General features: G+C 44.7%; 1 protein-coding gene across 1 annotated transcript in view; it reads right to left on the bottom strand.

Moving 5' to 3' along the window:
• kiaa0586 (KIAA0586 ortholog) overlaps positions 1 to 27,282 on the bottom strand; it is a 115,705-nt gene that overhangs the window by 57,885 nt on the left and 30,538 nt on the right. The window contains exons 10-13 of the mRNA XM_082974267.1: positions 11,230 to 11,464; positions 9,484 to 9,645; positions 7,792 to 8,027; positions 2,093 to 2,165 (exon numbers count right to left, since the gene is read on the bottom strand). Coding sequence (XP_082830393.1) covers positions 2,093 to 2,165; positions 7,792 to 8,027; positions 9,484 to 9,645; positions 11,230 to 11,464 — 706 coding nt within the window. The remainder of the gene's footprint in view (positions 1 to 2,092; positions 2,166 to 7,791; positions 8,028 to 9,483; positions 9,646 to 11,229; positions 11,465 to 27,282) is intronic.

The raw sequence follows: 27,282 nt of genomic DNA, 5'->3' as shown, positions 1-27,282 counted from the left end.
GTTCCCACATGCTGAGCACTTGTTGGCTGCTTTTCCTTCACTCTGAGGTCCAACTCATCTCAATTGGCGGAGTCAATCACCACCTTCCGGAGACACCTGAAACCCCACCTCTTTAAGGAATACCTAGGATAGGATAAAGTAATCCTTCTACCCCCCCCCCCTAAAAGATTTAGATGCACTATTGTAAAGTGGTTGTTCCACTGGATATCATAAGGTGAATGCACCATTTTGTAAGTCGCTCTGGATAAGAGCGTCTGCTAAATGACTTAAATGTAAATGTAAATGTAAAATTGGGTTGAGGTCGGGTGATTGTGGAGGCCAGGTCATCTGATGCAGCACTCCATCACTCTCCTTCTTGGTCAAATTGCCCTTACACAGCCTGGAGGTGTGTTGGGTTATTGTCCTGTTGAAAAACAAATGACAGTCCCACAAAGCGCAAACCAGATGGAATGGTGTATCACTGCAGAATGTTGTGGTAGACATGCTGGTTTAGCGTGCCTTGAATTCTAAACAGTGTTACCAGCAAAGCACCACCACACCATCACTCCTCCTCCTCCATGCTTCACAGGAACCACACATGCGGAGATAATTCGTTCACCTACTCTGCCTCTCACAAAGACACTGCGGTTGGAACCAAAAGACAGATTTCCACCGATCTAATGTCCATTGCTTGTGTTTCTTGGCCTAAGCAAGTTCTCTTCTTCTTATTGGTGTCCTTCAGTAGTAGTTTCTTTGCAGCAATTTGACCATGAAGGCCTGATTTACACAGACTCCTCTGAACAGTTGATGTTGAGATGTGTCTGTTACGTGAACTCTGTGAAGCATTTATTTGGGCTGCAATTTCTGAGGCTGGTAACTCTAATGAACTTATCCTCTGCAGTAGAGGTAACTCTGGGTCTTCCTTTCCTGTGGCGGTCCTCATGAGAGCCAGTTTCATCATAGCTCATGATGGTTTTTGCGACTGCACTTGAAGAAGCTTCTTGAGATTTTCCGGATTGACTGACCTTCATGTCTTAAAGTAATGATGGACTGTCGTTTCTCTTTGCTTATTTGAGCTGTTCTTGCCATAATATGGACTTTTACCAAATAGGGCTATCTTCTGTATATCACCCCTACCTTATCACAACACAACTGATTGGCTCAAATGCATTAAGAAGGAAATACATTTCACAAATGTACTTTTAACAAGGCACACCTGTTAATTGAAATGCATTCCAGGTGACTACCTCATGAAGCTGGTTGAGAGAATGCCATGAGTGTCCAAAACTCTCATCAAGGCAAAGGGTGGCTACTTTGAAGAATCTCAAATATAAAATATATTTTGATTTGTTTAACACCTTTTTGGTTACTACATGATTATTTCATAGTTTTGATTCCTTCACTATTATTCTTCAACGTAGAAAATAGCCAAAAAATAAAGAAAAACCCTGGAATGAGTAGGTGTGCCCAAACTTTTGACTGGTACTGTAGATATTTGGACTTGAGGACCTGAAATCCTGGGGACATATAATTGGCACAGTCAGCAGCCTTTACCGCTGCTCAAACGCTCTTCTTTTTATGGAGCATTACTCTTCTTCTACCACAGTGAAATTGTGAACCTACCATCAACTCTGAGTTTGAGTCAATTCTCAACTGTGCCAGAAAGCAATTTTCGAAAACGAGAAAAAAAAGAGAACAAGTTGGAATATGCTCTCTGCTGCAAAGCCTAGAAAAAAGGGCGGCTGAACTCAGTCCCTCACGGCTTTTGTGGCCGAGATATTTACTTTCAAACAGCACGGAGCATTTAAACCAAATTGCATGGATTATTTTGATCTCTCAGAGGAGGACTAAGGGTTGAAAATAAGTTGAAAGACTTGACTTGAAAAAATATTGTTTTCTGGATCGCATACCACTCTGGCATACTACTTAGAGTAATGTCAATGAAATGTAATATCTTATGGGGTGTCGGGTGTTCATAAGACACCTTGATCTAGCATTATTAAATTGGACATGAATGTTGTGCACCATATGCTGATCCAACTGGACCAAAAACAAAATGGCAGTTGGAACAAACCAACTGAAATGACTGAAGGTGACCTTCTGACTGACTCACCTGGATATCCTTACTCAGGGCGTTGATCCATGCATCCACTGTCTTCTTAATCCTGACTTCTTCTGTGGTGTCCCTGTAACACATGGATTCTTTACCATGCTGGAGCTGCAGCCAACGTCCCTACTTACCAACGGAATGTACATATCCCCCATCCACACCACATAACATAAATCACACATTATTGCTCTTCCCAGGACACTCAATCATATCAACGTCAACTCATAACACAGCACTTGATATGTTTCCATATGAGGAAACACTAACAAGACTATTAAGTATGTGTCATAATAACATGAATGGGTGGGTACTGTTCATGTTAACTAAACCGGTAGCTAGCTATATCCACTAGACTAGAGCATTGTCTGTCTACCCATATAAACACACACTTGGAACCAGATTATCTAGTATACTGTAATATACAGTAATATACTGTACTGTGTCATCATCACAACAGATCAATCCACTTTTTTTCCTACATCCAGCCATGTTATTTGAACTTTTTATTTTATCTTTAACTCTGCATTGTTGGATAAGGACCCGTAAGTAAGCATTTCACTGTTAGTCTACACCTGTTGTCTACGAATCATGTGACAAATACAATTTGATTTGACTTCATCAGCTATGGAAATGAAAACGGCAGAGCGATATAATCAGAGGGTATACTACATTATGCAGATCCCACTTTCTCCTCTCCTTTTGTATTTCTATAGCACCGTGCCAGCTATCCAGACAGAACAAGGAATAAGAGTTAGAGAGAGGGTACTGAGGCTTGACAGATTCGGACCAGAACTCAGAATCAATGCAGCAGCTCAGTGAGGAAAGCCCACCAGGGCTGCTGTGTGTGTGTGTTTACACAAGTGTGTAAGTGTGTGCGTGCGTGTTTGCGAGTCTGTGTGTGTGTGTGTGTGCGTCAGCCAGGCAGGGAGGCAGGGAGGCAGATAGCTCCTCATTTTGATGCTGAGGGGAGAGTCGCTGTCTCTGGGCAGAAAAATGCCATCTCCCTTTCCCTCTGAGATCCTGAGGAGTGAGAGAGGGGGGTCTGGTCTCTGCTGTGAGGTGAGCAGCTGGCTGGATTGGGAGGGGAGAGTGGAGGGTAGAGGAGGGTAGAGGAGAGGGAGTTGAGCTTTATTGACACAGACCCAAACCTCATTACCCATACAGATGAAGCTACCCTCTATGGCTGCGTTCGCTCCAAGCCCTGGTGTCTCTGAGTGTGATCTGGGATGGATCTACCTAATCAGGCGATGCCTCCAGACACAAAAATATATAATAATAATAATAATAATCTGTCACAGTTGCAGTGAAATGTGTTGTTTTCCAGGGTCATCCATAGTAGTACGGCGCCCCTAAAGCAAATAAGGGTTAAGTGCCTTGCTCAAGGGCACATCGACCGATTTTTCACTTTGTCGGCTTGGGTATTCGAACCAGCGACCGTTCGGTTACTGGCCCAACCGTCTAACTGCTAGGCTACCTGCCTGCTCAAGCATGTCAGTCATCAGTTCAGCATGTGACCTTCAATAAACGACTTGCTTCGAAAACAAACCTGTACTATTATTATTCTAGAATGCTCAAAGCCTGCCATTATGGTGGCATAACACCACCGCGCCTGATTATACCTTTATTGTAACAGGCTTGTCCATGATGGCAAACGTATCAACTGCTGGACAAAATTCTATGTAAAACATTTAAATGATAGCTGAAAGCAGAGGCCTGGGAATCACACAGCCAATATGCAATGATACAGATGGTAGGAAATTACCAGAACTAGGCCTAATGATAGTTGTCTGCAGGCATACTGTCCCCATTGGAACAGCATCAGGAAATTCTCTGGAATATGAAAAACAGGAACAGTGCGTCACTGTCTATGAGGTCTAGCGGAGAGAGCACTACGATTCAACTATTCTGTAATCCAACACAGAAACAACAACAGACAAGGCTGCCTGAACCCCTGCCGAGAAATGTTTTGTTTGAAAAATTCAAACAACTGTCTGTGCCAACTGCAAAGGGTCGTGGACAAATGACTGTCTGCTTCTAATTTACAGACAGGGGATATCAGGACTCATATTTAAGCCAGAGACAACATGTGTCCAGCAGCAAAACGCTGAAGAAGCCAAACAAAAGAAATGAGAGGAAATCAATCTAATCGAGAACAGTTTTTGAAAAAGAACAAAAGCGCTGTGGAGTGGCGAAAGTGGAAGTAGTCCACCAACTCTAGGAACACAGATACTGCAGACAGGCAGAGACAGGTGTGGACCAGGGCCAGGACGCCCGTCCAAGTGTGTTCTCACTGAACCCACCTGGTGAGATATAACACAAGTAAACAAGAGCAAACTGTCACGCTTGTTTGAGCAATTGAGATGGAGGCACATTTTTGTTTGCAAATGGCTTCATTAATATGTTGTGTGGAAATAGATGGCATGCATTAAGTCACAGCCCTGCCTCATTTTGCAATGTCATGCAATACAAACGACTGAATCCATCAAGCAACCAACCAACCATCCAGCCACATTTGAGGGGGATGTCAAGCCATCCGCTACAGTTCCCTCCTCCTTACCTGAGCATCTGGCAGCCCCATCCTAGTCCCGTGACCTTTCCAACGAAGGAAAAGACTAACGCCATTATGCGGGGGAAGGGCTGCATCAATCAGTGCGTTTGTGTTGTCATGCTCTGACATTAGCTCAGAGCTGATTATCGGCCGGCTGCCATTTTGGAGATGATTAGCATACGAGCTGACATTTTGACTCAGGTTGGTTTCAGTTAATTATAATACAAGGTGGAGGGAGTAGTGTCCCACTGAGCCAACATAAAAAAAACACTGAAAACACATCACACCGTAGTAATGTGTGTTGTGTGGTTGCTATGCGATGACATCATCTGAGTAACCTGTTCACTGTACTTTCCTTTATGTTGAAATTCTATGGTTCCTCTCTTTGCCCGTTCTCTGGACAGACTAAACATTCACACCATGTATAATCCTTAGAATTAGAACACCATATTGAGTGAACCCATGCGACTCAATCAGTAAAATGACTGTGGTCTGAGAAGCTTTGTCCACTCTAGTAATTATATTTCTCTGGTGTAATCTAGCTTCTTCAGTGCGGGAGAGAATTAGAACCTATTTCTATGATTAAAAGAGCATTGAAAACTCCTGTTATATTATGGCTGTAATGAGAGAACTTTTCACCCAGAGAGAGACTCCGTATCGTTATGCTAAAGACTACTCCTTCCTGAAGGACCCCGTCTGTGTGCTGTGGACGTAAGGCAGCCAAACCTTCTCCATTTCAATGTTTAAACCACTTATTCCGCACTCCATTAGAGAGCGAGAGAGGAGACAGAGCTCAGCCTTGGGTGCTGCATCGCAAGCCATTAGGCAATCTCACCCACGTGAACTTTATTAATGTCACAATGAATCTCTAGGCATGAAAAGGCATCACTCCGCCACCACTCCATAAGATGAATGCAACGCTTCGGATGTGTAGCGGATATTTATACTGAACAAAAATATAAACATAACATGCAACAATTTCAAAGATTTTACTGAGTTACAGTTCATATAAGGAAATCAGTCAATTGAAATAAATGCATTAGGTCCTAACCTTTGGATTAGGCCTGGGAGGACATAGGCCCACCCACTGGGTAGCCAGGCCCAGATAATCAGAATGAGTTTTTTTCCTACAAAAGGGCGTTATTACAGAAATAAATACGTTATTACAGAAATAAATACCCCCCCAGGCGATCCCACAGGTGAAGAAGCTGGATGTGGAGGTCCTGGGCTGGCGTGGTTACACATGGTCTGCGATTGTGAGGCCGGTTACGTACTGCCAAATTCTCTAAAACGACGCTGGAGGCGACTTATGGTAGAGAAATGAACATTAAATTCTCTGGCAACAGCTCAGATGGACATACCTGCAGTCAGCATGACAATCGCACGCTCCCTCAAAACTTGAGACATCTGTGGCATTGTGCTGTGTGACAGAATGGCACATTATAGAGTGGCCTTTTATTTTGCCCAGCACAAGGTGCACCTCTGTAATGACTAGGCTGTTTAATCAGCTTCTTGATATGCCACACCTGTCAGGGGGATGGATTATCTTGGCAAAGGAGAAATGCTTACTAACAGGGATGTAAACAAATTTGTGCAAAAATAAAAACATGGGACCAACACTTTACATGTTATGTATATATTTTTGTTCAGTATACTTCAAATAACCTCTCTCTTTTATATGAGGAAGTGATTTGACCATTTTTTGGCTTGTTTGAAAGGCAGTAAACAAACAAACAAACACAACCAAACATCTCCTGAGATTTACAACGTTGATTAATCACAAAAGTTCTCCCTGGTCAGTTCTCCAGAAACAACATGGCAGGTTGGCCTACTGGATACTAATGTTGGCAAGGAAGGAAAACAACAATCAGTCAAGAATGAAAGAAATGACATTCATTTGTGTGCCATTACCTTACCATTAATAAGGTACCATTTCCCTGGGTAAAACCTCCTGGGTGCTCACCGTCTCTCAAGCAGACTCACTGAGAAGAAGGATAAGAGAGGGAAGCCCTGAGATGTCCCTACATGCCAAACATCTGCTACGTTACAGATTCTCACTGCTCACCACAACATTGCATGTCTAGCTATGCAAGGTGCAGTTGACCTCTAGAGATTCTGCCACGGCAGGTAGCCTAGCGGTTAGAGCATTAACCGAAAGGTTGCTAGTTCGAATCCCCGAGCAGACAATGTGAGAAATCTGTGGATCTGCCCCTTGAGCAAGGCATTTAACCCTAATTGCTCTAGGATCGCTGTCAATAATGGCTGATTCCATTTCACACCTCGCACTTGTACAGGTTACCCACTTGCAGTGAAACAGGCAGTATAAGCATCCCCAGTTTCCAGTCAGACAGTCAGTCACTTCAGAGTCCACAACTCACATAGAATTTATTGGGTCGAGCTGAGAGCTGGCAGGGCAGCAGTCGTCTATGTCCCAAATGGCACCCTAATCCCTATGTAGTGCACTACTTTTAACCAGGGACCATGGGGAATAGGGCGTCATTTGGGACGCAGCCTCTCCTCCCCACTGACAACTGCCTGTCATAGTGATTGTTCCATTTGGCTTAGACCTCCGCAGCCTCCAGTGTGCTCTCAACAGGAGATACACAGCTCTCAACAACGGAGCTCAGCGCAGGCAATCACTGCCCTGAATTCTCCCAATTTGCCCTCCACACATTTCCCACTTGACAACAACAACCCAAAATGCTGCGAGGACATTTATTATATTCAGAAAGTTTCTCCAGGGATAGATTTGCTTGAATGACCATGCTGTAGGACTGTTGGGCTTGTTATCCATCTTTAACATTTCTACCCTCACATTGGTGGTGATACATACTGGTGGTGGAGGGGAGGTACCTGAAACATTTAAACTGCTTAGAGTTCAAGAAAGGTTATATTAAGGAAATGATCTGTTTATGTCCATTAAAGCTTCAATCTTTAGTTGCCACTTCCATTGTTTTGACTGATAAATTAACGATAGGCTATACACCCATTGATTCTTGAAGAATATAACTTAGAAATGCCTCATGAGCTTAGTTCAACTGTCGTACCCCATCAGAACCCAGAATATTAAACTTGTTTTACTCCAATGTTTGGAAACAGGCTAATTTTGGTCCCAAGCTGCAGGGGAGACCGGAGCAGTCCACCTGTGTGTTACCTGTTGCAGGAGAGTGCCTCTAACTGGGAGTGCAGGGTCTCTCCGTCTTTAGCCCTCAGTATGGCCTCTACATTTTCCTCCAGGGTCTTCTTGTGTCGTTGGACCTGCCGGAGGACCCTCTCAGCATCCTCAAACATGGAGGGGCACGGCCGGCTCCGCTGCAGCAGGGTGGGGGTGGGCCTGGCGGGAGGCAGGGGGAGGACTGGAGGGAGCGCTACGGCCACCTCTTCCTGAGACTGTTGGGGGGAGGGTGGGGGACCTTTACATGACACATACACAGTTCACCACAGAAACATATATTTACAAAGAAATATCTAGATTTCAACGGATATCTCGATTACCTTCTAAATGTACAGAAACCTAAATATATGGCTCTGGCTCCACACATTTCAACATTTGTCGGCTGGGCTTAGCTATTAAGTCAAAACCATTCAGAAGCATGAGAGGAGTAAAATATTGGGCGTGTCACAAGGAGAACAGTTTGGAAGAATATTTCAAGAAGAATCCATTACACTCCAGCTTGATTCTGGCTTTAATAACTGTCACTATCGGGCGACAGACAGCGGTGACAGAGAACGCTAGCCAGGCTCTCGCATCTGCTGCATCCACTACCAATAGCAATAGTTACTCCAAATCACCTTTTTCTGTGCTGATGAAAGAGACAGAGAGAGATAGGGACCCGTTCTGTTCCCTCTCTTTTTCTCCCCACCCATCACAAGGCGTTCCTTTCAGACAGATCTGATACAGCTGGAGACCTTGGCTGTTTCTTTCATCCTCCCCTCATCTTGTTCTCATCTCGTATATATATTATATGAATCTGTGTGCCTGGCTGCCCTGCGTGGCTGCGTGGGGAGGAACAGACCACAGCCTTCCATCGTTAGCTAGCTGAGGGTCGTTTGATTCAGCCTCGTGCTTCCCCGTCGCTTTCGCAAATAATGCAAAATCAAAACCACTTACACGGTTATCAGACACCATTTCCCTCCTTTTGGGTATAAACGGGTTATTTGTCTCGTTCGTTTCTGTGGGAAAGGCATTTTCACAGCAACAGTGCACTGCAGTAAAGGGAGGAGGTTCGTCCTTGCTTTTCACATCTGCGCTGCTGACAGCAATTCAGGAATTCTGTCCGAAATGTGGCAACTGAAATAGTCTGGTGAGGTACAGCATGGGAGAAGAAATTCCCTAGTTGCCAAGTCAATCCCAGAACCTGTACAGAACAGGCATTGTGACAACACCAGAATGACCAAACTTAATCAGAATGCAGGTCAATGAGACACAGCCAATAGAGTACTCACCCAACACACCAATAGGCTAGCACAGGACCAACCAACCAATGCGACAACGGTCATCATTACTCTTTCTCTCTGTAGAAACAGCTATAGTGGTTGAATAATAGGCTTGGGGAAATCTCTTTCTGCTCTAGCCATTGTGCATTCTCCTTTGGTCCATGTGTAAAACAGAGATAACAACACCACTGATTTATCGCTTTAAGTCCATAAAATGGGGACACAGCTGAAAATGCAGGGATACAAGTGTGGCATTGTGTCTGTCCGCTGCTTGGCGGTGGCTTGGTATGGATGGATGGATGGACGGATGGCAACACAGACCGTACAACACAGAATGTAGGGAGGAAAACCTCCCTACCTCGTGAGGCTGGCACTGCAGAGGCAGGCAGGGGTTGCTATGGGAACCTACCATGGAGACGCAGGGAGGAGGGTGGTGGTGCATGGTGGTGGGTGAGGGGATAGTGGGCTGCTTGCTGCTGCTGCTGCTGCTGCTTGTGGTGTTGCTGGTCTTGGCTGATGCCGTCTCTCTGACAGTCTCTCTGCTCTCTGCAGCAGGAAAGGCCTCGCGAGCCTGGATGAGAAGGACAGTGGAACGCAACACAGGCTGTCTGAGTACCAACCGACTGACAAAAAGCAGTGTTGGTTGGACATGTTTCTCCGACTCAAAGTCATACTAGAGGATCTGCTCTAGTTGTAAGAGGCCACACTTGATCATTTGTGGGACACAGCAACGCTGTACTCATACACTTTCGTCATGACCAAGCATTCACAAATGTCATACACCACCAGAACGGGCGACCATTACATGATCGTGCCTGCCACTAAACCCCACTAGAAAAGAACTACTGCATTAAAACCTGGTGTGACAATGACAGGCATTCCATTTAATCCAGACACACAGCGAAGGGACCTGGGTGTCACTGCCTATTCTGAGGGCAGAGAGAGAGAGAGAGAGACACAGAGAGAGAGAGACAGAGAGCGAGAGAGAGAGAGAGAGAGAGAGAGAGAGAGAGAGAGAGAGAGAGAGAGAGAGAGAGAAACGTGCTTCCTTCCTATTCTTGCAGCCCACAGACAGACATACAGACCGACAGGCAGACAGACTGACAGAGACAGCGAGACAGACAGGCAGGCAGACAGACAGCAGCAGGCCAAATAGCATTCACACCCTGCATGCTCAATTATATGCTAATGTATAATTTGCCGTGTGCCACATTATTCTAAGCTGATGGAATTTTTCAGCAGCGGCAGAGGCGTGCTCGGAAACTCAATTCCTGGTTGGCGCGGCAACGGGATCAGAGTGTAATAGACGGGAACAGGCGTCGGGCGGCTGTGGCAACGCGTTCGTTGGGTAAGGATGAAGAAGTGTTGTAATTTATTAAGGGGAGAGGAGAGGGAGAGGAGAGGGAGAGGAGAGAGGGTAGAAACAATAGAACACTGCTGTCTTGGTCATTGAAATACCAGACACACTTGTGTCTTGGCTTGATTTCATCAGTGGTAAAGGCACCAATTAGATTAGCAAAATCCCAAAGCTGAACACAGACGAGAGGATGATATTGGCCCACTTAGGGAAACAGGAAACAGGAAACGTCCTGACGGCTCTGTGTGTGTGTGTGTGTGTGTGTGTGTGTGTGTGTGTGTGTGTGTGTGTGTGTGTGTGTGTGTGTGTGTGTGTGTGTGTGTGTGTGTATGTGTGTGTGTGTGTGGTGCCGGGGTGCCTCCCGTCGTTCAGAGCAATAAATGGGTACAGGGATAATCTCATTCTCCAGTTTGAATGTCTCCAATATGCCAATAATAGATTTAGGGGGAACTGAGCAGCACCAGCGATAACAGCTTATAGACTTGGTGCATTAGAATACAAAAGGAAAGTTAATGGAGAAGACCACACAGAACTGGTGTAATGGGAAAGTCATTGTGAGGGCCTACAGCAGTTGACAGTTTTTCTCTTGACCTTGATTATCTTCTAGGAGAAAGGAAAACTGTTTGACAATAGTTTGGAGTTCCTCAAGGCTCTGTTCTCAGACCACTTTTGTTCTCATCATATTGCTACCAGTAGAGGTTATTCAAGGAGGCTTAAAATAGTGCAGGGAAAATCTCTATATACAGTATTCTTGATAAGATTGACAGTTGATAGTTCCTCTCAGTCAGTCCATCTCACCTGCAGCAGGGTCTGCATCTCAGTTTTGAGTCGTCCCAGGTCCTGAAGTGTATCATTGGCTCGTTTCACGGCTGAGCTGAGTTGCTCAGGAACCCCAAAGGATGATGGGAGGCCTGGCTGGTGACCTCCTCCTCTATGTTGGTGATTTGTGTCGCTGTGCTTCGCTAATGCTGCAATGACCAGCTCTCTAACCCCAGAGGTAACATTAGAGACCTCTTGCTGGTGTTGGCCTTCCCTGTAAGGAAATAAAGTGTGGGCGTTAGATGAAGAATGCTTCTATTGTTCATTTTCTTGTCAGATGACACAAATTCCATCTTTGCAGGCAAAACTGTCTGCAATGCCAATGCTATGACATCATTACAACTTTGCAATGATGGTATTACAAAATCAGAATGTGCCCGCTGAGCTTGGTCAGCTCATCCATTAGGAAAGTAGGAGAGGACAGCCAGCCTTCCTCCTTCCTTCCATCTGGCCTGGAGAAGTGTTTGCCCTTCAGGGAAGAGGGCCAGAGTGGTGGCACAGCACCAATAACATGACTCACACATAGGATAGCTTCCAAGCAGACTACGTAATGCTGTTGCTAGATCACTAAAGACTTCAATTGCATTAAGTGGCTGAGTAGAGTGAGTCCTGCTTTGGATGGAGGGGAAAGCCCATAGGGTCATTCAGAGGACAATGAGGCCGGCTGTCTTGTTATATGCCATACTTGGTTGAGACTCTAGTCCTCTAAAATATCCAATAGTAACAGGCTGTTATTAGCGTATGAAGAAAAAAAAACACATGAACTGTCCGTCCTTTTCCTGTACAGTGAGCCTCATTATTTACATTTCAGTTTCATATGAGTGATAATTGGCATACAATCAAATCTGTCTAACATTGGAGCTGAGAGCTGTGTTTACACTGGCAGGGATGGAGCCGATAATGAGTGGACTCCAAAGATCTGAGAGAGGGGGTTCATGGAGGTACAACCAAGGCCTCTCCGACTCTGTGCGTGTCCTTCAAATGAACTGTTTTCATAGTGTTGGGTTGCCAATTCACTGTGTGTTACTGACTGTGAACTCAATGGCTCCAATACTGCTGTGTCTGTCCACTTTTTTGAGAACTTAATCACACACACACAGTTTCCATTGAACTTCATCATAGTAACATATTTGAAATGATACAAAAGCAACTTCATCCACAGTAGACAGACTGTTATAATTGTCCCTGTCAGGTTCTACAGGCAGGAACAGAAGTGCCTACTGTGAATTGCCAAAACTGTCACACAAAAGTACCGCCATTGAAATCACAACGATCCTCTAGATTATTTTTGTCTTGTCACGTCGCAAAAAAATATATTTAAAAAGTAGGCCTTAATTTCTATGGTTTCACAGCGGGCGATGGAGATTTTGTTGATGCTTCTGCATAGCCGCGGGAAGTAGTTAGATTTATTTTTTTTTGCCCGCGCTGCAGACGGATATAGCGGTACGTTAATACAGGACAAGTAAAGGCCCTGTGTACTACTTTTGTAAAAAGAAAATAATGTACAACAACAAAAAAGAACGGAGAGAGAGATCACTGAGGCCTACACATTTTAATTTAGTGTATCCCACAGAGGGAAGGAGGAAACGAGAGAAGATGCGAGAGAGGCTAGCTGACATGTAAGGCTCCCGCTGAGCCGTGCTGACAATGCAAAGGTCACCATTGAGAGGCAGAGGCAGCGCCCATCCTCTGGGCAGGGTGCGTGTGAGTACTTATTTACAGTTCCCTCCTAAATTATTGGCAACCTAGATAAATATGAACAAAAAAGGCTGTTGAAAAATGTCATTGTTGTTTATCAGCTTGATTTTACAATCAAAATATCATATGAATCTAACCTTTACTTTAGTTTTTTTTTTATCTACAAAAAAACTAAAAGTAATCAATAAATATTTGTTTTATTCTAAAACATGAGTGTCCCAATTATTGAAATTCTTATTAACAAAATCGAATTGATTAAGATGTGACTTTTTGAAGTTAATCTGAGTCTTTGGGAACTCTTAAGTGGTCATCCATGGCTTCCTGTTTCTCTGGGGTATAAATATGAGGTGACACCCAGGCTAAACTCCCTTAGTCATCCATCAACATGAGATAGGCCAGAGAACACACAAATGAAATGAGACAAAAAGGTTGTTGACCATAAATCAGGCAGTGGCTATAAAAAGATAGCTACACTCCTGAAAATACCCATATCCACTTTTAGGGCAATAATTAAGACATATAAAACAACTAGAACTGTGATGAACCTGCCTGGAAGAGGAGGCAGGTGTATTTTGCCCCCACGCACAGTAAGAAGGATGGTTCAAGTGGCATTATAAAATCTCCAGGGATCACAGTTAGAGAATTGCAGAAGTTGGTTACATCTTGGGGTCACCGAGTCTCCAAAACTACAATTAGACGCCAAGTTATTTGGAAGGGTTGCCAGAAGAAAGCCTCTGCTGTCACCAAAACACAAACGTAAGCGCCTGGGGTTTGCTAAATGTCCTTGGAACTTTGATTGGAATCAGGTTCTATGTTCTGATGAGACTAAAATAGAGCTTTTTGGAAACAAACACCAGAGGTGGGTTTGTCATAAAAAGAGCCATGGTCATGCAGAAAATAATCTAATCCCCACTGTGAAGTACGGTGATGGATCTGTAATGTTGTGGGGCTGTTTTACTTCCAAAGGCACTGGTAACATTGTTAAGATACATGTCATCATGGACTCCATCAAGTACTAGGATATTTTAAGCCAAAACCTGTCTGCCTCTGCCAAGAAGCTAAAACTGGGTCGTCGTTGGATATTCCAGCAGGACAATGATCCAAAGCATACCTCCAAATCCACACGAAAATGGTTCACTGACCATAGAATCAAGCTTTTTCAGGCCATCCCAGTCCCCTGACCTAAACCCCATTGAAAACCTGCGAGGTGAACTGAAGAGGAGAGTCCACAAGTGAGGACCAAGAACACTGATTGATCTGGACAGTTTCTGTATGGAGGAATGGTGCAGAATCCCTTCCTATGTGTTCTCCCACCTCATCAAACATTATAGGAGACGACTCAGAGTTGTTATCTTGGCAAAGGGAGGGTTCACAAAGTATTAAATGTTCTTTCAACAATTTAAACTAAATTAAAGTTTAGACTCATATATTTTGAGTGTAAGATCAAGCTGATAAACAATGGCATTTTTTCACAGATTTTTTTGTTCATATTTACTTAGGGTGCCAATAATTCAGGAGGCAACTGTATTTAACAGAACGGTGTGCTGCCGTGTGGGTACCAATCATCCTGTCAACTTTTGGAGCAGAAAAGGGCTCTGCAGCACGCGTCTCTGCAGCACGCGTCTCTGCAGCACACGTCTAGCAACCCTGGAATCTTCACAGTACTGCCTTATACAATACCCAGTCCACTGGCCCTGCACTCACAACTTCATTCTGTAGGGAGGGGAAGATTTTTTTGACACATCTCAAAGAATCTTACAGATTAGGAATGTTCTGACTCAAACTGACAAAGGACAGGATTTACTCTGGATGCGTAGCAGTGACAGGTATTGTGTACTTGACATTCCACTCCATTCCAAGAGATTGCAATCCTAGCGTCCAGGCTAAAACAGAGAAGTATTGCTAGGACGGCAGCATCTCTACTCAGTATACTAAGTCCTCTTCGGCGGTAGAACCATGCAAGTCAGATCAGCTGTGTGGGGTTTACAAAAACATGTAATAATGTATTCAGTTTTTTAGTGCTGGGCGGGAATATGATACACATTGGGATTTATGTAAGCAACTGAGGAAAATGTATGCATAAATGATACAAGGTAAACTTCAAAGGGAAGGAGAATCTAACAACCTCTGAGCATTGTCAGACTTTTAGATCCATGGACTAACATGGAACATGTTGTAAATGTCAATCTTCACACTGGCGGCCCGTCATTCAGGGGAGGTGGGGGAGAGCCCCACCTGTTTATCTAAAAGAAAAAATTAAAAAGACATGTTCTGCATGTTATTTTGGTATTAATACGTGTCACATATCAGTTTGCAAACAATGTAAAAAAAAATTAAAAAAAAAAATAATCATTGAGTTAATAAAGCCGAATACAAACATGGTATTTTTTTCATGAGTAAGGCAGCTCCAAAATGCAGGTGTTTCAGCCTAGCTCAGTGCTTTCTGTGGTGGTGGGGCAGCCAGTGGAAAATACGGAGCGTAGGGATTGGTAATGTTCTCTAGTTGTGCCGTGACTGGCTCAGTGTTCTGTCACTCATGGGGACACTACGTCACCGCAAAATCTACAGGGAGAGTTCGAAAATTCAAGCCCCTTGGGTGTTACCATAGAGTTACATTAGAATTGCCCATCCAAGAATAAAATGACGTCAAAACACGAGCTTTGATTGGACTGATCATGTCAACATCATACTTTCAAAATCTTAGCTAGCAAGCTAGACAAGAAGTCAAAGTCATGAATCACATCGACAATCTACAGTCATCCTTTTCAATCCGTCATATGAAGAGAAATTATAGATAAAACATCAGTGCTCATCGGCCATTGGACATAAACATCACACAACAAGCTGGGAATCACAAATTCAACAATGAGTGGTTTGGAAGGAATCAGAGGCAAACTGCAAGTGTTGCAAATCAATCACTAGCCTGCTATTCATTGGAGTGGGTGTGTGGTCCAAGTCTGGGTTTAAGGGTCTCTTTTACAAGCTTAAGAGGATAAACATTCACATGCCATGGGCCAGAAAAGGTTGAATACATTGGCCATGCTGTGAATCCAGCATGACTTCTGCTGCGTTCAAAACAACTGGAAACTCGGAAATCTCAGACATCAGTGAGTTCAAGACACCTGGGAACTCGGGGAAAAAAACGAGCTCTGACTGGAAAAATACGTTTTGAACAGTCATCCAACTCGGAATTCCAAGTCGGGAACTCGGGCCTCTTTCTAGAGCTCCGACAAGAAGATCATTGATGTCATTATTCTACCTTTCTTTTTTCCGAGTTCCCAGTTGTCTTGAAAGCACCATCAATCCAGAGAATGCCAGACTTTCATGACAAAAGACAAAATTTGCCCAAATGGACCGCCGCACAACCTTTCTGTTCAAGTGAGCACAGCACAACAAGATGAGTCCAAACATGTCTTGTATGCTGCTTCATAAGATGATGTAATATGCCAGGGAGATATGTATACTGTAGCTAAGAAAGTAATACTAAGTGTATGTTGTGTAGTAAGCTGTTAGTAGCCCGTGTGCCTCACCCTAATTATATGGTCCCTTTCCCCCTCATAACTTAGCCTACTGTTCTGACTTGGTGGTGCACATGTAGCCCATAGCCTATTTTAGAGAAATGTAATCATTGAATAATGTAAGAGCATTCATTGTCTGCTTATATGCCACCTTTATTTATCCTATGGCTCTGACAGGGAGAATACTGTAAGAACGGCCCACGTTCTGAATTCTGTCGCTGTCCATTTCAAAAGTGCTGAACAAATAGTTATATTGACTACGTCCGTCCTAGCTCGCTCATCAATGTCTTAATCGAAATGACGGATTGCTCCTTATCCGCTCGTCGTCCCCTTATGCCATAGTTTGTACATCTGAATTGTCAGTAGAAACCACATTTGTTCAAGCAAGTCAGCCATATCAGGCAGTAAATGAGGCTGAATGAACTGTTTCGCTGCCAGACAAGGCTCCGCTGATAACCAGGTGTAGCAGAGGTAAGAATTCACTCCATGGTGCTGAATAGAAAGCTCTGCTGTTGAGACAGCTTTATGTAGGCCCTAACAGTTTGTGGGCACCGTTACATTGCAAATAACATATTGTTTAGTGTTGTTATGTAGTGGCTTTGCTGGAATGCATAAAAATATTTTTACTTGCTAAAATCACCACTGCAATCACACAATGATGTGTCTGTTCTGCCCTCAGTTCTGCCCTCTGAGGGAGACCCAGAAGAAGTAGCGTTGGTTCCTTCATTTCCCTTTCGGGGGCGTTCTGTTCTCTTCCAATAAATAAACATTAAGGCAGAATGTCATGCTATCTGTCTAGTGCTGATGTATCCCACTCAGTAAGATGTTTTCGATCAGCCTTAAGACGCCTCAAAATGAGCTAATCCGTTTGAAGAGCGAGAGTGCCTTGTTGACGCCAGCCTTTTTGATCTTGCTCAAATTGATTAGGGTGGAGATACAGGGACTCTGAGACAAAACGTCCTGTTAGAGGTCACCATATGCAAATGTCTACTCTCTCCCTCTCCCCTTCCATAGGAAATGCGTTCAAATAGAACAGATTGTTCAACTCACTCAGGCAACGTCTGAAATGGCACCCTGAAACGGTTAGTGCACTACTTTTGAATAGAGTGCTATTTCAGACACCACTTTTTCCTACAAGCTGTTGACAGCTGTGCGTGCAGCCATGCATGTGTGCCTGTGTGTAGAACCTGATCATAAAATCATTATGGAGGTAAAGAAATGATCCCACGTTGACAGGAAATCTATATGTTGATAATGGGTTTTTTTTGAAAGTCGATATGAGAACAAGATCTACATTACATTTCTGTCTTGTTATACAACACATGTTGGGTTGGAGCTAGAGGTCTTGGTCAATCCTTCGCCACGTCTCAGTGATTTCTATACTAACGGATCTACTTGATTATTGTCAGCAGCTTCTTAAATTTCACCTCATGGTCATACATTGTCTTTCTCTCTGGTAACGAGGGAAGACCGTTCTGTATTGTACTGAGCACAGCCCGTTTCTCTAGCTAGCCCTTCTCTCCTGCAGAGGCAAACACACACACACACACACACACACACACACACACACACACACACACACACACACACACACACACACACACACACACACACACACACACACACACACACACACACACACACACACACACACACACACACACACACACACACACAACTTAAAGTGGTATCTGGTGGACAAAAGAGGGGAGATACCTTCAGCTAAAAGGGATGAAAAAGAATGGGTTGTTGATGGAGTGAGGACCGTGCCAGATGTGAAGGAGAGACTTCCCACTGCTTTCCTTTCCTCCGAAAAAGGTAGAACGAGGACTCGTCGCCATGGGGACAGTTTCAAACGTCTCTCTCTTTGTGAGTGCAAAGGAGAGGTGTCGAGACAATTCATATCCCATTCGTAAGCCAGATACAGTATTTATAGATGGAACTATGACACATGTAGAGTGGGTGTGAGGTGAGGGGGATGTCTTTGACAAACCAGTGTCTTCAACAAATGATGAATGAACCACATAGGGAAAAAGCTGAAATTATTCTAAACATAATATAATACATCCGATAGGTTAGCTCTTAAAACATCTGTCTTTGTGAGTTCTACGTGTGATCCTCTACCGCACCCCGCCCCCTTGAACATTGGGATTATTTTGACCTCTTCCTAAATCCATTCTCATCCTGCCTCCCATTCCAACATGTGGTCATTACTCCCACCACCACCAGAATAGCTGCTATTATCTTATCAATATCAGAGGCGTATCAGGGAGCCTGGTGGTGGTCTCACCCTCCACCCTCTCTGCTCTGGTTTTTTCACGTGTGTCTTTTCCTGTTGGCAAGCTGCACCATCCACCATCCAGGGCCGTCATATCCCCATTCCTCTACCTTGGCTGCCACAGCACCAGCACTCCCCAAACGCCCCCCAATCTCATTGAAACGTTATCATCAAGCAGCACATGTTTGAATTCCAGCCCCTCTATGTCCAAGTAAATCAAATCTACCAGATGTGACCTCATCTCCATAGTTTACGTTGATCACCTGATGCCCCGGCAGCTATTCTAGGAACACCAGCCACTCCTCCGGCTCAATGTTGTTCCCTCTAGGGTGGCGTCACTGGTGTAACTCAGCCTGTTGAGCCTGACTGTTTGCAGTGGCCAATGCCTTTGTAGTCAAAACCATTCAACATCTGTTTCATTTTTACATAAAAAGGCCTGGGTTTAGTTTATCCAATTTGTGCTGTGATATCTGGAGCCTGGACTATGAATAACATACTTTGATCACACAAACATTCATCAAACACATTTTATTCAACCCCAGAGCTCTGGGTAACTGATTCCCCGATTCCTGGCTATTATGGGACCTAGGGCTGACCGGTATACCATATTCTACAATATACCGATTTGGGTTTTTACTTGACCTTCTATAACGGAATTTGTTTGGTTTGTTAAAAGTGATACGCAACTCCGGCGCGTGTAATATCCGTTTATATAAATCAAATCAAATTTGATTTGTCACATGCGCCGAATACAACAGGTGTAACCTTACAGTGAAATGCTTACTTACAAGCCCTTAACCAACGATGCAGTTTTAAGAAAATACCCAAAAAATGTAAAATTAAAAAAGTAAGAGATAAGAAAAACAAATAATTAAAGAGCAGCTGTAAAAAACAATAGCGGGGCTATATACAGGGGGTACCAGTACAGAATCAATGTGCGGGGGCACCGGTGTTGAGGTATTTGAGATAATGATGTAGTCTATGACTAGGGTGGCTGGAGTCTTTGACAATTTTTAGGGCCTTCCTCTGACACCGCCTGGTATAGGAGGTCCTGGATGGCAGGAAGCTTGGCCCCAGTGATGTACTGGGCCGTACGCACTACCCTCTGTAGTGCCTTGCGGTCGGAGGCCGAGCAGTTACCATACCAGGCAGTGATGCAACCAGTCAGGATGCTCTCAATGGTGCAGCTGTAGAACCTTTTGAGGATCTGAGGACCCATGCCAAATCTTTTTAGTCTCCTGAGGGAGAATAGGTTTTGTTGTGCCCGCTTCACGACTGTCTTTGTGTGTTTGGACCATGTTAGTTTGTTGTTGATGTGGACGCCAAGGAACTTGAAACTCTCAACCTGCTCCACTGCAGCCCCGTCGATGAGAATGGGGGCGTGCTCGGTCCTCTTTTTCCTGTAGTCCACAATCATCTCCTTTGTCTTGAGTTTACTCCGTTTGATACTGGAGTCATCTTTCTCCCTCTCCTGCTGCATGCACTCAAGGAGCGAGCAGTTGCTCGACCACGGAGTCACGAGCACTTTCTTGCATAAGATGTTGGTGAAAACGATTCTGCTTTCCACAAGCCCATTCATTCACCTCAGGTGGTGTAGCCTTGCTCATCCTATTGTAGCCTGATGCCGACCCGGCTTTGTAGTCAGAACCATTCAACGTTTCCGCTTTATATGACATCAAAAGCCTGGATTTGGTTTAGCCAATTATTTTCAGTGGAGTCTGAACTGAAAATACCATACTTTGACCACACACACACACACACACACACACACACACACACACACACACACACACACACACACACACACACACACACACACACACACACACACACACACACACACACACACACACACACACACACACACAACCACATTTCATTCAACCCCAGAGCTCTGGGCAAAGTGAAATTGGATATCATGAATGGTTATAGTCATTTCTTTCCATGCACTGATAAAAGTAGGGGTTGCTGAGAAGCCCCTTCTCAATGTAATTTAAAAGCAATTTCCCTGAATATATCAGTGAGGTGTTGGACCTTCAGGGTCCTGAACAAGGCAGAATTGACTGAATTTTCATGATAACGATGAAAAGGGAGGAAGTAAAATCAATGTTGTTATCAAGGTGGTCAAGGTCACTGTATGAATTAATGATGCTCAACATAGCAACTGTATCCCAGGGGAACAACGCGGCATGTGGGGTCTGTCGTCTGCTGCCTCATACTGAGGAGACACGCACGCATGCGCACACAGACACAAACACACAAACAACCCACAGAAACCCTGTTCAATCGGTGCAGCCATCATAACTCTGCTATTTTTCTCAGTAATTCATGACAAAAACAGTGTTGAACAGTAGTCATCCATTAATCTAGTGAGATGACACAAACACATTTCAAAGCACAAAACATGTATCTTGCCTGGTGGTTTTATATATACACTGGACAAAAATATAAACGCAACAAATTCAACGATTTTACTGAGTTACAGTTCACATAAGGAAATCAGTCAATTGAAATAAATTCATTAGGTCCTAATCTATGGACTTCACATGACTGGGCAGGAGTGCAGCCATGGGTGGGGAGTCAGGCCCAGCCAATCGGAATGAGTTTTTCCCCATCAAAAGGCTTTATTACAGATGGAAATACTCCTCAGTTTGATCAGCTGTCCGGGTGGCTGGTCCAGACAATCCCGCAGGTGAAGAAGCCGGATGTGGAGGTCCTGGGCTGGCATGGTTACACGTGGTCTGCGGTTGTGAGGCCGGTTGGACGTACTGCCAAAGTTTAAAACGACATTGGAGGCGGTTTATGGTAGAGAAATTAACATTAAATTCTCTGGCGACCACTCTGGTAGACATTCCTGCAGTCAGCATGCCAATTGCACGCTCCATCAAAACGGCACATTTTAGTGTGGCCTTTTATTGCCCCCAGCACAAGGTGCACCTGTGTAATGATCATGCTGTTTAACACCTGTCAGATGGATGGATTATCTTGGCAAAGGAGAAATGCACACTAACAGGGATGTAAACAGATGTGTGCACACAATTTGAGAGAAATAATCTTGTTGTGCTTGTGGAACATTTCTGGGATCTCTGATTTCAGCTCATGAAACATGGGAACAACACTTTACATGTTGTGGTAATATTTTCGTTCAACGTAGAATCAAGCGTGAATGAGAGAGAGAGAGAAGCTGTGGGGTGGGTCCGAGGAGCCAGGGAGAGAAAGACTCAGAACAAAAAGGTATATGGATGCATTAGTATTCTACTCACTACTGTGTTCTGGCCACACAGCCCTCCCCTCATCCTAGCCCAGCACTCAGCAGCTTACAGCACACACAACCCACCCACACACACACGCTTGTTATTAAAGCGCATCCGTCCGTCAGTCCGCCCAATAGACGCATTCCTCATTCATATTTATCTGTGTTAATATATAGCTCAAGCATTTTTTATGACTGTATAGGTCCTTTTTATATAACAAATGGGGGCATGCGGACAGATGGATGCTGGCCATACATATTTATGTTTGTCTTGGAGTGTTTTTCGGGGGCGTATTTATTCTGGTGGCTGGCAGGCAGGCTGCTACTTAATCATAGAAAATGTGGATTTAGTTCGTCTCTCCCAAGGCAGAAAGTCCCAACTAAGCATTATGCTGTGCTGCTGGATAAAGAGGCTGGAATTATGCAGCGGGCATAACAGACTCCTTCTTCCTCCTAAATATAAACACACTCATGGAACGCATCATAATGGGGCTTCTTATCGCAGGCCGCATCTCTGAATTTAACCCTTTCCATCCGTCCACATTGTGCTGCTGCGTCCTTGGACTACTAACAGACTACCAACAACCATCCCTCCCTCTCCAAGTCCTCAGTCCCCAATTCAATGTATGAATATTGTAAATGAATAGGCATCGGTAACAGTGATGAGTAGGTTTTAGCACTACACATAAAGCCATGTGTGTATTACCACAACCAAGGAGGGCGTGCAAGGCCAGTGTGTCTCATCTAACTAACTGCAATAATATGGCGCAGAGAGTTAGCTAGACAAAAGGATAATTGTGCATTTGCAATTCCAACTGCCTAAAATAGTTCAATACATAAACCCTTAACATACAGCATTGCAGAATTTGTAATAGGTAAAATCCTAACAGCTTCCAGATCTGCCTATAGTAAGGGACGCCGTAGCCATGTGTTTTGGCTATGAACAGAACAGTACAAGCTGATTTAATAGCTGCACATCGGTTTAATGGGGCAAGCAGGCAGGGAGGGACGGCCTAATATAGTGAGTGAGAGGCCTGCCTGCTCGTCAAAGGACCCGCTGTATTTAACAGGCTGTCTGGGAATGGGACTGTGACTGGCCGGGTATGGCAGGCAGGCAGAGTTATACTACACATTACAGGGAGTGGAACTGAACACAGGCCTGAGTACTGCAGAGCCAGAGACGCTCTTAAATACATCATATCTACCGCAGATTGGAAAAAAAACACACTCCTCAATGAATGTCTTCACACCACAGTGAGTCTCTCTGTCTTTACAGCCCTGTGCCCTGGCCTGCACTGCCAGGCTGGTAAAACACACCCACCCATCTATCCAAAAGCATTGGTCCTATCATCAAGTGCTGTGGTGATTCATTCAGTGGACGTGAACCTTAGGGGACGAAAAGGTCTGTTATTGCCACCTCCTCCCGATTCCATTTTCTGTCCGTCTATCCCTCCCGTCAGTCCCCTCCTTGTTTTTCTCCACCTCAACATGTCCTCCTCTCTCCTGCATTTCAATTTCCTCTCCTCCCCTCTCAGAAAGACAAACGCTCACTTGTAAGAGGCATCTCCTAGTCCTCCCCATCACCGAGAGGATGCGCCAGTGGCAGAGGCAGCAGCATATTAGCATACCTCAAAGGCGAGGCCAGGGAGCCATTACCTAGCAACAGAGCTGGCTGTGATTGGCTGAGGAGACATTAACTGCCAAGTGGGTTTGGGGCAGACTGGGACCAAGCGGCTAAATGAGTAAGCGGGGGGCTATTTCTGCCCGTGTCATCTCTGCTCATCACATCAAAATGACATTGGCTGGCTGCTCCTCCCCCCCCCCCCGTGCAGAGAACAGAGCAGCGACGGAGAGGAGCGGTACAGAGGACACCAGAGCAGTCTTCCCATTGACTGACTGAGGCTGAAGGGGTAGCAGACCGGAACGAGCCGCAGCAGTAGAACCAGCAGCAACCAGACATCCATCTATCCTTCTGTTCTTTCTTTCTCTTGTGACCCAGCCACCATGGCTACAAACTAAGGTATTCTACTCCACAGCTGATTTCTGAGCCTTAACGTCTCATTTCTTCCACAACCTCACCCATCATCATAACACACCTAATCGAAAGTCGTGCCAGAGTCCTCTCTCCGCTTGGGTAACCCAAGAGGCTGTTAACCAAACAAACCCAACAGACCGGCCCTGTTCAGGCCATGTTTGGCGGACTGTTCCGGTCTCCCCTGCAGCATTGGGCCAGAATTAGCCTGAACCACAGCTCTGTTAACATGACTGGTAGAACGGACAGAACTGGGCACACACACACACACACACACACACACACACACACACACACACACCCACACACACACACACACACACCGGTCAGACAGTAGGCAGTAGTGCTGTAAGATAACAACTATTTACTTTGGGAACTGACAATCAGTATTCTACAGTGGTTTCCAAAGAAACACGGGGTATGATGGACTAAGCAGTTTGGAGAGAATACAGCAGGAATACCACAGATGCTCTCTTATACCAGAGGCTTGAAACTTGGAAATGTCTGTTGCCTAGAAATACCAGAGACTAAGTGTATCCACTGTCTTCAGGTAAACAGAGCGCAGGCTGTGGGGGGTGAGCAGTGGTCCAGAGAGGGGTGAGAGGAGGGGGGGGGGGGGCAGGGGGATGAACAGAGCTCCATTAATCACACTGGAGGGGGAGGCAGTACAGACGACAGACAGGCAGGGAGGCTGCAGCACACTGGCTGGATGCGTCATGTGGCTGGACAGTGGACGCACTACCGTGGAATGGCCTGTAGGAGTCCTCCTGGCAGTGTACACAGGCAGTTCTGTGTTGGCCACTGTGAGGGAATGTATTAACACTTAGTACACTGGCTGGTAGCATTTTAGAGATGAATGAGCCTCATGAATCTGAAACATGACCTCAGATGAGCAATTACTATTTTACCTCCGGAATTAACTAACCAAGACGAATCTTGTCTGCGTCCCAAATGACACACTGCTCCCTTTACGGTGCACTACTTCTGACCATTCCCCATAGGCACTATATAGGGAATAGGGTGCTATTTAGGACACCGCACCCGTTTCCTTGTTGTAAACCAGGAAAGCGCCATGTTCATTTAGCGTCGTTCTGGCTGACTTTCTGTAATGTCTTTTACACCTGGGTAGCGCTGAAACACACGCATCCTTTCTCAACTGGAGTAGAGACCTGGTCAGGTCAGATGTGCTATGCATTGAGACCTATCCATTCATGACAAAAACAGGCCTCCCATCGCATAATGGAACATGCTCACTAACTGGCTCTGTTATGTCTTTCTCTTACAGGCTGGAGCAGCACACAAAACGAGTCATTTTTCATATTCAGAATCCATCACAAAACCCCCCATTATAATCAGGTGCTGTAGTGATCAGGTTTTTAAATGAATCCGAAAGATAGCAGAGCTCACAGGATGCTGCAGACTATCATTCACCTTGTCATTCAAATTCATTCTGGAGGGAGAAAAAGCGCCAGTAGAAAAACACAATCCTTTGGAGAGTATTGAGGTAAAAAACAACATTTAAAAAAAACACCCCCACGCCATCCAATCAGCATCACCCGATGGCTCTGTCGCCATGGTAACAGGCATCTGGTGGAAGCGGTGCGGTGGCTCGGTTAGTGCACAACAGTTCATGACAGAGACGATGTACTATTCTCTTTACCGCAGGTAGCTAGGGGGTTACTGCAGGAGGACGGGAGGAGGCTAGAGCTACCCTTCGTCTTGATTTATAATAGTGCGTGTGTATAAAAAATGTGAAGTAATACCTTAATGCTTTCAATCAGGAAATGGAATTCTATAATGGCATGCTGCTTGAAAAGTAATCCCCCCTTGCAATCAAAATAACTACATGCCATACACAGATGCTATTACTTGGCAGTTAGGTAACTAGTTATATACCTTACTGCCAAGTACTCCTTGTGATAGATGTCAACTGGCACTTCCATCACTCACAAATTATCATTATGAGTACATAACAGTTATTCTCCTACATCCTTCATGTCATACAGCACATCACCATGCATGAAATGACTATTTACTATGTACATATTTCATTTATTAGCAGATCTGTTTTCCAGTACCAAAAAGGTACAGAATCAGATCAGCATATAGCGAGCGGCGTGCTGTATGTTGACCTCTAGGGAAAGTTGCAGCTCATTTGTGCGAAACCACCAACCATCAAATTTCAATAGTATGTAGCTAGCGGAGCGAAAGGGGAAAGGAGTGGGGCTCAGGCAGCAACCCGATGCCGCTGACTGCTGCAAAACAGAACAGGCTACCGTCTTTATTAGCCGGACAGGGAAGGTATGGCTCTTTGTCTCTCATATAAAAGAACATGTGTTTTTGGCACAGAGGGGGCAGTCCAGGCCATCCAAGACTCTACTGCTGCTTGAACACATCGACACTCTCTGAATACATAATGTACCAGTCAGTCCCAAACTGTGCTTAGAGCCCAATGCTGTTACCCCCATAGCAGCCAGCCCCAAACTACACCATTTTGCAAGACACATTTCTATGTAGTGTATTACATCAAGAAATAAGGTCTGAATGTGAAAAGGCTACTTTCTTTGAAAAGTATTAACAGCGTATTTCTAAACTAAATTCTATGGAAAGTAGCGGTATTTATTAGTTCATGCCAGAAACCCAACAAGGATCATTGAAACTTTCATTTTCAAAGACTTTTGTCAGCTGTATGAGGAAGTGCGAGAGGAAGTCTGCCACGTCTGCTGTTTGACAGTAGATAGACAAGACAGGCAGCTAGCTATAGCACCTCAATTAGCATCAGCCATCGCAGCCTCATTCACACAACAGATGTTTGGAAAGAGAGGGAACAATCCACACTTGACCCAGGTGACGAGATGATGAAGGGACTCGGAGGGAGGTGACTGCAGCTGTACTACAGCACACCAAACACACACACACACACACACACACACACCTGTGTGGGGGGTCTCATAGCCTATTGGCTCTGATAGAGCTGGAAGGTGTCAATAGAATCTGGCAACACTGTCCACAGATCCCCATCCCCCACAGTCTGTAAAAATACTTATCACACTGGAAATGAAGGTGATGTAGGCCCTGGCTGGCTGTTGTGGGTTGGAAGTATAATGTAGGAATAATGTCATGTAATCTCCAATTCATTTTCTCTGTGTGATGTTTTGGAAACACTACACCGACACTTTCTATGACATGCTGTTTGTTTGGGCTAGGGAAAGGAGTCTCACACTGTTGTAATTTACAAGACAAAACCGGTGAA

Source organism: Salmo salar, chromosome 01 (assembly GCF_965601325.2).
Source record: "Salmo salar chromosome 01, fSalSal1, whole genome shotgun sequence".
Taxonomy (NCBI): domain Eukaryota; kingdom Metazoa; phylum Chordata; class Actinopteri; order Salmoniformes; family Salmonidae; genus Salmo; species Salmo salar.
This window is presented reverse-complemented; position numbering and strand designations above follow the sequence as displayed.